Source organism: Nyctibius grandis, unplaced genomic scaffold, assembly GCF_013368605.1.
Source record: "Nyctibius grandis isolate bNycGra1 unplaced genomic scaffold, bNycGra1.pri scaffold_59_arrow_ctg1, whole genome shotgun sequence".
Classification (NCBI taxonomy): domain Eukaryota; kingdom Metazoa; phylum Chordata; class Aves; order Nyctibiiformes; family Nyctibiidae; genus Nyctibius; species Nyctibius grandis.
Window position 1 is genome coordinate 419,103 of NW_027167600.1, and position 11,747 is coordinate 430,849.

General features: G+C 60.4%; 1 protein-coding gene across 1 annotated transcript; it reads left to right on the forward strand.

Moving 5' to 3' along the window:
• The first annotated feature begins 1,197 nt into the window (after positions 1-1,197).
• On the forward strand, positions 1,198-6,780 carry COX6B1 (cytochrome c oxidase subunit 6B1). The gene is made up of 3 exons (XM_068424730.1): positions 1,198-1,305; positions 3,529-3,629; positions 6,575-6,780. The coding sequence occupies exons 1-3, from the start codon at positions 1,200-1,202 to the stop codon at positions 6,626-6,628; spliced, it is 261 nt and encodes an 86-aa protein (XP_068280831.1). The 5' UTR covers positions 1,198-1,199; the 3' UTR covers positions 6,629-6,780.
• The last annotated feature ends 4,967 nt before the right edge of the window (positions 6,781-11,747 follow it).

The window sequence follows — 11,747 nt, forward strand, 5'->3', positions numbered from 1 at the left end:
AAATAGATTAATTATTATCAGGAGGATATTAATTAGTCCTGTGGGGTGTTAATTAGTTTGGGGGAGGGTTAATTACCCTGTTAATTATCCTGTGCCAGGCTCCCTCCCATTATCTTACCCCTTTCCCCATCACTCTCGTCATTCGGAAGGGGATTAATTATTCAGAGATTAAATTAATTACCCATAAATCCGTTAATTATTATTGGGAGGTTGTTAATTAGTCCTGTGGGGTGTTAATTAGTTCGGGGGGGTTAATTATCTCTTAATTAACATACCTTTGCCAGGCTCCCACCCCTCAATCTTTCCTTCTTTCCTCGTCGCTCTTGTCATTGTGAAGGGGATTAATTACTCAGAGATAAAATTAATTATTCATAAACCAATTAATTATTATAAAGACGTTATTAATTAACCCTGGGGGTGTTAATTAACTTGTTAATTAGTTCTGGGGGGGTTAATTACCCCCTGCCAGCCTCCCTCCTCTCAATCTTTCTTTCTTTCTTCATCGCTCTTGTTGTTGTGAAGGGAATGAATTATTCCCTGACTAAATTAACTATTCATAAATCAATTAATTATTATCAGGAGGTTATTAATTAATCCTGTGGGGGTGTTAATTAGTTGTGGGGGGGTTAATTATCCCTTAATTAACATACGTTTGCCAGGCTCCCTCCCCTCAATCTCTCCCTGGTTCCCCATCGCTCTTGTCGTTCTGAAGGGGACTAATTATTCACCGATCAAATTAATTACCCATAAATCGATTAATTATTATCAGAAGGTTATTAATTAATCCTGGGGGTGTTAATTAACTCGTTAATTAGTTCTGGGGGGGGTTAATTATCCCTTAACTAATATACCCCTGCGGGCTCCCTCCCCTCAATCTCTGCCTCTTTCCTCGTCGCTCTTGTCGTTGTGAAGGGGATTAATTACTCAGAGATAAAATTAATTATTCATAAACCAATTAATTAATATTGAGAGAGTATTAATTAATCCTGGGGCGTGTTAATTAACTCATTAATTAGTTCGGGGGGGTTAATTACCCCTTGCCAGCCTCCCTCCCCTCACTCTTTCCCCCTTCCCCTTCGCTCTGAAGGGGATTAATAATTCACCGACTAAATTAATTATTCATAAATTGATTAATTATCATCAGGAGGATATTAATTAATTATGAGGATGTTAATTAGCTCGTTAATGACCCTACAGCCATGGCAGAGGACATCCAGGCCAAGCTGAAGCGCTACAAGACGGCGCCGTTCGACAGCCGCTTCCCCAACCAGAACCAGACCAAGAACTGCTGGCAGAACTACCTGGGTGACGCCCCCTCCTCCCAGTATCCCCCAGTATCCCCCAGTATCCCCCAGTATCCCCCAGTATCCCCCAGTATTCCCCAGTGTCCCCAGTGTCCCCAGTGTCCCCAATGTCCCCAGTGTCGCCAGTATCCCCCCGTGTCCCCCCGTGTCCCCCCGTGTCCCCCCGTGTCCCCCCGTGTCCCCCAGTGTCCCCCATGTCCCCACTGTCCCCACTGTCCCCCCGTGTCCCCCAGTGTCCCCCAGTGTCCCCCCAGTGTCCCTGATGTCCCCAGTGTCCCCCAGTGTCCCCAGTGTCCCCAGTGTCCCCAGTGTCCCCAGTGCCCCCCAGTGCCCCCCGATGTCCCCTGATGTCCCCTCTTGTCCCCAGTGCCCCCCAGTGCCCCCCAGTGCCCCCCGATGTCCCCAGTGCCCCCCAGTGCCCCCCGATGTCCCCTGATGTCCCCTGATGTCCCCTCTTGTCCCCAGTGCCCCCCAGTGCCCCCCAGTGCCCCCCGATGTCCCCAGTGCCCCCCGATGTCCCCCGATGTCCCCTCTTGTCCCCACTGTCCCCACTGTCCCCACTGTCCCCACTGCCCCCCACTGCCCCCCACTGCCCCCCACTGTCCCCCTGATGTCCCCAGTGTCCCCCAGTATCCCCCAGTATCCCCATGTCCCCCCAGTGTCCCCCAGTGCTCCCCAGTGCCCCCATGTCCCCTGATGTCCCCTCTTGTCCCCAGTTTCCCCCGTGTCCCCCAGTGCCCCTGATGTCCCCTGATGTCCCCTCTTGTCCCCAGTGTCCCCCAGTGTCCCCCAGTGCCCCCCAATGTCCCCAGTATCCCCCAGTGCCCCCCAGTGCCCCCAGTGTCCCCAGTGCCCCCCGATGTCCCCTGATGTCCCCTCTTGTCCCCAGTTTCCCCCGTGTCCCCCCGTGTCCCCCAGTGTCCCCCAGTCTCCCCAGTGCCCCCCAGTTTCCCCAGTCTCCCCAGTGCCCCCCAGTGCCCCCCGATGTCCCCTGATGTCCCCTCTTGTCCCCCAGTGTCCCCCAATGTCCCTCAATGTCCCCCAGTGTCCCCCGTGCCCCCCCGTGTCCCCCCGTGTCCCCAGTCTCCCCAGTCTCCCCAATGTCCCCAGTATCCCCCAGTGCCCCCCAGTGCCCCCAGTGCCCCCAGTGTCCCCCGATGTCCCCTGATGTCCCCTCTTGTCCCCTCTTGTCCCCTCTTGTCCCCCAGTGTCCCCCAGTGTCCCCCAGTGTCCCCCATGTCCCCTGATGTCCCCTCTTGTCCCCCCGTGTCCCCAGTGCCCCCAGTGTCCCCCCAGTGTCCCCCCATGTCCCCCACTGTCCCCCAGTGTCGCCGAATGTCCCCCAGTGTCCCCAGTATCCCCCCAGTGTCCCCCAGTGTCCCCCAGTGTCCCCAGTATCCCCCACTGTCCCCCCGTGTCCCCCCGTGTCCCCAGTGCCCCCCATGTCCCCCCGTGTCCCCTAATGTCCCCTCTTGTCCCCAGTGTCCCCCAGTATCCCCATGTCCCCCCAGTATCCCCATGTCCCCCCAGTGTCCCCAGTGTCCCCAGTGTCCCCTGATGTCCCCTCTTGTCCCCAATGTCCCCCAGTGTCCCCAGTGTCCCCCAGTGTCCCCCAGTGTCCCCAGTGTCCCCTCTTGTCCCCAGTTTCCCCCGTGTCCCCCAGTGCCCCCCACTGTCCCCCAGTGTCCCCAGTGCCCCCCAGTGTCCCCCAGAGTCCCCAGTGCCCCCCAGTGTCCCCAGTATCCCCAGTGTCCCCAGTGTCCCGTGTCCCCCAGTGTCCCCCAGTGTCCCCCAGTGTCCCCTAATGTCCCCTCTTGTCCCCAGTGCCCCCCAGTGCCCCCCAGTGTCCCCAGTGCCCCCCAGTGTCCCCAGTGCCCCCTGATGTCCTCAGTGTCCCCTCGTGTCCACTGATGTCCCCAGTGTCACCTGTGTCCCCCCGTGTCCCCAGTGCCCCCCAGTGCCCCCCAGTGCCCCCCAGTGCCCCCAGTGTCCCCCGATGTCCCCTGATGTCCCCTGATGTCCCCAGTGTCCCCCACTGTCCCCTCCTGTCCCCTGATGTCCCCTGATGTCCCCTCTTGTCCCCAGTTTCCCCCGTGTCCCCCAGTTTCCCCAGTCTCCCCAGTCTCCCCAGTTCCCCCAGTGTCCCCAATGTCCCCAGTGTCCCCAGTATCCCCAGTGTCCCCAGTGTCCCCCAGTGTCCCCTGATGTCCCCTCTTGTCCCCAGACTACCACCGCTGCCAGAAGGCCATGGCGGCCAAGGGCGCCGATGCCACCCCCTGCCAGTGGTACTATCGCGTCTACAAGTCCCTGTGTCCCACCGAGTGGGTGAGTGGCACCTCCTGGGCCACCACGGGGCCACCACGGGGCCACCAGGGTGACCTCGGTGTCCCCAGGGTGTCCCCAGAGTGTCCCCGTGGTCCTCAGATCCCCCACGGTGTCCCCAGGGTTCTCAGGTGTCCCCACGAGTCCTCGGTGTCCCCAGGGTGTCCCCGTGGTCTTCAGGTGTCCCCAGGGTGTCCCCACGGTGTCACCAGGGTGTCCCCATGGTCCTTGATGTCCCCAGGGTGTCCCCATGGTCCCCATGGTGTCCCCAGGGTGTCCCCACGGTGTCCCCAGGGTGTCCTCATGGTCCTCAGTGTCCCCAGGGTGTCCCCAGGGTGTCATCATGGTGTCCCCATGGTCCTCAGGTCCCCCAGGGTGTCCCCAGGGTGTCCCCATGGTCCTCAGGTCCCCTTGGGTGTCCCCAGGGTCTCCATGGTGTCCCCAGAGTGTCCCCAGAGTCCTCAGGTCTCCTCTGATGTCCCCAGGGTGTCCCCATGGTCCCCGGTGTCACCACAGTGTCCCCAGAGTGTCCTCGTGGTCCTCAGTGTCCACCATGGTGTCCCCACGGTGTCCCCAGGGTGTCCCCATGGTCCTTGATGTCCCCACGATGTCCCCATGGTCCCTGGTGTCCCCACGGTGTCCCCAGGGTGTCCCCATGGTCCTGAGGTCCCCAGAGTGTCCCCAGGGTGTCCCCATGGTCCTTGGTGTCCCCATGGTGTCCCCATGGTGTCCCCAGAGTGGCCTCATGGTCCTCAGTGTCCCCAGGGTGTCCCCAGGGTGTCATCATGGTGTCCCCATGGTCCTCAGGTCCCCCATGGTGTCCCCTTGGGTGTCCCCAGGGTCTCCATGGTGTCCCCAGGGTGTCCCCATGGTCCTCAGATCCCCCACGGTGTCCCCAGGGTTCTCAGGTGTCCCCACGAGTCCTTGGTGTCCCCAGGGTGTCCCCGTGGTCTTCAGGTGTCCCCATGGTGTCCCCAGGGTGTCCCCATGGTCCTCAGGTCCCCTTGGGTGTCCCCAGGGTCTCCATGGTGTCCCCAGGGTGTCCCCACGGTGTCCCCAGGGTGTCCTCATGGTCCTCAGTGTCCCCAGGGTGTCCCCAGGGTGTCATCATGGTGTCCCCATGGTCCTCAGGTCCCCCATGGTGTCCCCAGGGTGTCCCCATGGTCCTCAGGTGCCCTTGGGTGTCCCCATGGTCTCCATGGTGTCCCCAGAGTGTCCCCAGAGTCCTCAGGTCTCCTCTGATGTCCCCAGGGTGTCCCCAGGGTTCTCAGGTGTCCCCACAGTGTCCCCATGGTCCTCAGGTCCTCCACGGTGTCCCCACAATGTCCCCAGGGTGTCCTCATGGTCCTTGGTGTCCCCATGGTGTCCCCAGAGTGTCCTCGTGGTCCTCAGTGTCCCCCACGGTGTCCCCAGGGTGTCCCCATGGTCCTTGGTGGCCCCATGGTGGCTCCATGGTGTCCCCAGAGTGGCCTCGTGGTCCTCAGGTGTCCCCACAGTGTCCCCATGGTGCTCAGGTCCCTCAGGTGACTCCATGGTGTCCCCATGGTCCTCAGGTCCCCCAGGGTGTCCTCATGGTCCTCAGTGTCCCCAGGGTGTCCCCAGGGTGTCATCATGGTGTCCCCATGGTCCTCAGTGTCCCCAGGGTGTCCCCAGGGTGTCATCATGGTGTCCCCATGGTCCTCAGGTCCCTCATGGTGTCCCCATGGTCCTCAGGTCCCCCATGGTGTCCCCAGGGTGTCCCCATGGTCCTCAGGTCCCCTTGGGTGTCCCCAGGGTCTCCATGGTGTCCCCAGAGTGTCCCCATGGTCCTCAGATCCCCCACGGTGTCCCCAGGGTTCTCAGGTGTCCCCACGAGTCCTCGGTGTCCCCAGGGTGTCCCCATGGTCTTCAGGTGTCCCCATGGTGTCCCCACGGTGTCCCCATGGTCCTCAGGTCCCCTTGGGTGTCCCCAGGGTCTCCATGGTGTCCCCAGGGTGTCCCCATGGTCCTCAGATCCCCCACGGTGTCCCCAGGGTTCTCAGGTGTCCCCACGGTCCTTGGTGTCCCCAGGGTGTCCCCGTGGTCTTCAGGTGTCCCCATGGTGTCACCACGGTGTCACCAGCGTGTCCCCATGGTCCTTGATGTCCCCAGGGTGTCCCCATGGTCCCCATGGTGTCCCCATGGTGTCACCACGGTGTCCCCAGGGTGTCCTCATGGTCCTCAGTGTCCCCAGGGTGTCCCCAGGGTGTCATCATGGTGTCCCCATGGTCCTCAGGTCCCCCAGGGTGTCCCCATGGTCCTCAGGTCCCCCAGGGTGTCCCCAGGGTGTCCCCATGGTCCTCAGGTCCCCTTGGGTGTCCCCAGGGTCTCCATGGTGTCCCCAGAGTGTCCCCAGAGTCCTCAGGTCTCCTCTGGTGTCCCCAGGGTGTCCCCAGGGTCCTCGGTGTCCCCAGGGTGTCCCCAGGGTCCTCAGGTGTCCCCAGGGTGGTCCCCATGATGTCCCCATGATGTCCTCATGGTGTCCCCACATCCCCCATGGTCCCCATGGTCCCTGTGTCCCCCATGATGCCTCCATGATGTCCCCCATGATGTCCCCATGGTCTTCACGTCCCCCATGATGTCCCCATGGTGTCCCCATGACGTCCCCATGGTGTCCCCATGGTGTCCCCCAAGATGTCCCCCAAGATGTCCCCCATGACGTCCCCATGACGTCCCCATGACGTCCCCCTGGTGTCCCCATGGTGTCCCCATGGTGTCCCCACGTCCCCCATGATGTCCCCATGGTGTCCCCATGTCCCCCATGGTCCCCATGGTCCCTGTGTCCCCCATGATGCCTCCATGGCGTCCCCATGACGTCCCCACATCCCCCATGATGTCCCCCATGATGCCTCCATGATGTCCTCCACGATGTCCCCAAGCCCCCCATGATGTCCTCCATGATGTCCCACCATCCCCGTGTCCCCCCCCAGGTGACCACGTGGGACGAGTACCGCGAGGAGGGGACCTTCCCCGGCAAGATCTGAGCTCCCCCACCCCGAGGGGCCACCGAGGTCACCACGAGGTGACAAGGCCACCACCGGGGCGTGGCGGGGGGGACACGGGGGTGTCACCGGGGCGGGGAGGGGACACGGCGGCCACCAGGGTGGTGGCCCGGCCAATAAAGGGTTGAACTGGTCCAGGGGAATGGTTTTTACTGGGGTGGGGTGGGGTGTCTTCTTCTGGGTTCTCCTTGGGGACAATGACGTCACGGGACCAAGGGGACACCCTGGAGGGGGCGGAGAGCCAGGAGGTGGCCCACGAGGTCCCCAGGGGCCACCAAGGGTTGGGCGAGGGCTCCCAGCGGCAGCGCCCCCAGCAGCTGGCCTGGGTGGGGAGGACATGGTGTCAGGGTCTTCTGTGTCCCACCACCAGCTCCACGGGTCCCGCCATGTCCCCGTGTCCCACCATCTCTGGTCCCACCACCATCTCCCCATGTCCCACCATCTCTGGTCCCACCATCTCTGGTCCCACCACCATCTCCTCATGTCCCACCATCTCCCCGTGTCCCACCATCTCCAGTCCCACCATCTCCAGTCCCACCATCTCTGGTCCCACCATCTCTGGTCCCACCAGCTTTGGTCCCACCACCATCTCCCTGTGTCCCACCATCTCTAGTCCCACCATCTCTGGTCCCACCATCATCTCCCCGTGTCCCAGCATCTCTGGTCCCACCACCATCTCCCCATGTCCCACCATCTCTGGTCCCACCACCATCTCTGGTCCCACCATCATCATCTCCTCATGTCCCACCATCTCTTGTCCCACCACCATCTCCCTGTGTCCCACCATCTCTGGTCCCACCATCTCTGGTCCCACCATCATCTCCCCATGTCCCACCAGCTCCCCGTGTCCCACCATCTCTGGTCCCACCATCTCTGGTCCCACCATCATCTCCACGTGTCCCACCATCTCTGGTCCCACCACCATCTCTGGTCCCACCACCATCTCTGGTCCCACCATCTCTGGTCCCACCATCATCTCCCCATGTCCCACCAGCTCCCCGTGTCCCACCATCTCCGGTCCCACCATCTCTAGTCCCACCATCTCTGGTCCCACCATCATCTCCCCATGTCCCACCACCTCTGGTCCCACCATCATCTCCGGTCCCACCATCATCTCGCCGTGTCCCACCATCTCTGGTCCCACCATCATCTCCCCATGTTCCACCATCTCTGGTCCCACCATCTCTGGTCCCACCACCAGCTCCCCATGTCCCACCATCTCCAGTCCCACCATCTCCGGTCCCACCATCTCTGGTCCCACCATCATCTCCCCATGTCCCACCATCATCTCCCCATGTCCCACCATCTCTGGTCCCACCATCATCTCCCTGTGTCCCACTATCTCTGGTCCCACCATCTCTGGTCCCACCATCATCATCTCCTCATGTCCCACCATCTCTTGTCCCACCACCATCTCTGGTCCCACCACCATCTCTGGTCCCACCATCTCTGGTCCCACCATCATCTCCCCATGTCCCACCATCTCTGGTCCCACCATCATCTCCGGTCCCACCATCATCTCCCCGTGTCCCACCATCTCTGGACCCACCATCATCTCCCCATGTTCCACCACCTCTGGTCCCAGCATCTCTGGTCCCAGCATCTCTGGTCCCACCATCATCTCCCCGTGTCCCACCACCAGCTCCACGGGTCCCACCACCTCTGGTCCCACCACCATCTCTGGTCCCACCATCTCTGGTCCCACCATCTCCCCGTGTCCCACCACCAGCTCCATGGGTCCCACCATCTCTGGTCCCGCCATCTCTGGTCCCACCACCATCTCCCCGTGTCCCACAATCTCCCCATGTCCCACCACGTCTGGTCCCACCACCATCTCTGGTCCCACCACCATCTCTGGTCCCACCATCTCTGGTCCCACCATCATCTCCCCATGTCCCACCATCTCCCTGTGTCCCACCATCTCTGGTCCCACCATCTCTGGTCCCACCATCATCATTTCCTCATGTCCCACCATCTCTTGTCCCACCACCATCTCTTGTCCCACCACCATCTCTTGTCCCACCACCATCTCTGGTCCCACCATCTCTGGTCCCACCATCATCATCTCCTCATGTCCCACCATCTCTGGTCCCACTACCATCTCTGGTCCCACCATCTCTGGTCCCACCATCATCTCCACGTGTCCCACCATCTCCAGTTCCACCATCTCCGGTCCCACCATCTCTGGTCCCACCATCTCTGGTCCCACCACCATCTCCCCGTGTCCCACCATCTCTGGTCCCACCATCTCTGGTCCCACCATCTCCCTGTGTCCCACCATCTCTGGTCCCACCATCTCCGGTCCCACCATCTTTGGTCCCACCACCATCTCCCCGTGTCCCACCATCTCTGGTCCCACCATCTTTGGTCCCACCGCTATCTCCCCATCTCCCACCATCTCCTCTCCTCCTACCTTCTCCATCCCCACGTCCCCACCTCGTTCCTTCACCTGGAGCTCCTCCCATCCCCTGTCCCCACCGTGGAGGTCCCCTGTCCCACCCCGTGGTGGCCCCTCACCCGTCAGCAGGTCCCGCGGCAGCAGCGTCCGGTGGGGGGCGCACGAGGTGTCACCTGGGCGGCAGCGAGAGGCCTCGGGGCACCACGGGGCTGTGGGGGGACACGAGGGTTGGGTGGGGGACGTGGGACATGGAGAGACCACGGGGGACATCGTGGAGAAGGACAGGGAGGTGGAGAAGATCATGGATGGACACAGAGGTCACCATGGACAGATAGAGATGTTCTGGGTGGACAAAGAGCTGGAGAACATCATGGGTGGACAGAGCTGGAGAACGTCATGGATGGTCACACAGAGGTCACCATGGACAGATGGAGATGTCATGGATGGATGAAGAGCTGGAGAACATCATGGGTGGACACAGAGGTCACCATGGACAGATAGAGATGTCCTGGGTGGATGAAGAGCTGGAGAACATCATGGATGGACAGAGAGATGGAGAACATCATGGATGGACACACAAGGGTCACCATGGACACACAAGGGTGTCATGGGTGGACGAAGAGCTGGAGAACATCATGGATGGACACATAGGGGTCACCATGGACAGATGGAGATGTCATGGGTGGACAGAGCTGGAGAACATCATGGATGGACCCACAGAGGTCACCACGGACAGATAGAGGTGTCATGGATGGACAGAGGTGGAGAACGTCATGGATGGACACATGGAGGTCACCATGGACAGATAGAGATGTCCTGGGTGGATGAAGAGCTGGAGAACATCATGGGTGGACAGAGAGATGGAGAACATCATGGATGGACACACGAAGGTCACCGTGGACACACAAGGATGTCATGGATGGACAGAGCTGGAGAACATCATGGATGGACACATAGAGGTCACCATGGACAGATAGAGATGTCCTGGGTGGACGAAGAGCTGGAGAACATCATGGATGGACAGAGCTGGAGAACATCATGGGTGGAGACACAGGGGTCATCAAGGACAGATAAGGGTGTCCTGGGTGGACAAAGAGCTGGAGAACATCATGGATGGACAGAGAGCTGGAGAACATCATGGATGGACACAGAGGTCACCATGGACAGATGGAGATGTCATGGATGGATGAAGAGCTGGAGAACATCATGGGTGGACACATAGAGGCCACCATGGACATGTAGGGATGTCATGGGTGGACAGAGCTGGAGAACATCATGGATGGACACATGGAGGTCATCATGGACATGTAGAGGTGTCATGGAGGGACAGAACTGGAGAACATCATGGATGGACACACAGAGGTCACCATGGACAGATAGAGATGTCATGGATGGACAGAGCTGGAGAACATCATGGATGGACACATAGAGATCACCATGGACAGAGATGTCATGGATGGACGAAGAGCTGGAGAACATCATGGATGGGCAGAGAGATGGAGAACATCATGGATGGACAAATGGAGGCCACCATGGACACACAAGGATGTCATAGATGGATGAAGAGCTGGAGAACATCATGGATGGACACCAGAGGTCACCATGGACACGTAGAGATGTCATGGATGGACACGTACACATGGATGCCCACCATGGATGCCCACCATGGATGGCCACCTCAGAACCCCCCAAGAAGACCCCACCTCCCACCCCACGTTGTCCCCAACTCACGGCACCCGTCGGGGACCCTCCAAGGTCCCACCCGCGCCCCGGCCTGGCGACAGGCGCCATCGTAGGCGCCCAGGACCTCCTTGAGGACCTCCTTGTCCCCGGGGGCCTCGCAGAGCTCTCGGAGACACACGTCGTAGAAGCTCCTGGGGTTGACCACGAGGTGACAGTCCCCAAAAGGACCTCGAGGAGCACGGAGAAGACCACAGAGGTCGGCGTGGACGAAGGCCATCTTGGAAGGTTGGTGGCAAGGTGGACACGTAGGCCCTGGGCAAGGTTGGTGGCACGTGGTGGTGGCCACCTGGAGATGGTCGTTGTAGGGGTGACCATCGAAGTCACCGCAGAGGCCGCAGGTGGAGTTGCGGTGGCCAGAGGACACGGTGATGGTCACGGCCAGCCCGGGGCCGGCGGTGACGCGGAGGCCGGAGGTGGTGAGGAGGAGGATGGTGGTGGCATCTGGGGAGGTGACGCAGACGGCCCGGCCCGGCAGGCAGAAGGGCAGCGGCACGGGGGCGCCGTCCACCTGTGGGGTGGGGTGGGGTGGGGTGAGGACCTGGGGGGGACTCAGGGTGGTGGTGGTCCACCAGGGACCTTCTAGGCAAGTGCCTGGACTCCACCCGTCCGACCTTCTGGCCTTCAACCCTCTCCATCCATCCAACCTTCTCCAACCTTCTCCACCCACGCATTGTCCATCCAACCTTCTCCATCCAACCTTCTCCCTTCTCCATCCATCCAACCTTCTCCAACCTTCTCCCTTCTCCATCCCCCCAACCTTCTTCCTCCAACCAACCTTCTCCATCCAACCTTCCAACCTTCTCCATCCATCCCAACCTTCTCCATCCCAACCTTCTCCATCCATCCTCCATCCATCCCTCCAACCTTCTCCATCCCTCCAACCTTCTCCATCCATCCATCCTCCATCCATCCTCCATCCATCCAACCTTCTCCATCCAACCTTCTCTAACCTTCTCCATC

What these genes read in the sequence shown, in the direction of transcription:
- COX6B1 (XM_068424730.1), top strand. Translation starts at nt 1,200, where the DNA reads ATGGCAGAGGACATCCAGGCCAAGCTGAAGCGCTACAAGACGGCGCCG. An exon ending in CTGCTGGCAGAACTACCTGG is followed by an intron (nt 1,306 to 3,528) that starts GTGACGCCCCCT and finishes TCTTGTCCCCAG; the next exon opens with ACTACCACCGCTGCCAGAAG. An exon ending in CCCTGTGTCCCACCGAGTGG is followed by an intron (nt 3,630 to 6,574) that starts GTGAGTGGCACC and finishes GTCCCCCCCCAG; the next exon opens with GTGACCACGTGGGACGAGTA.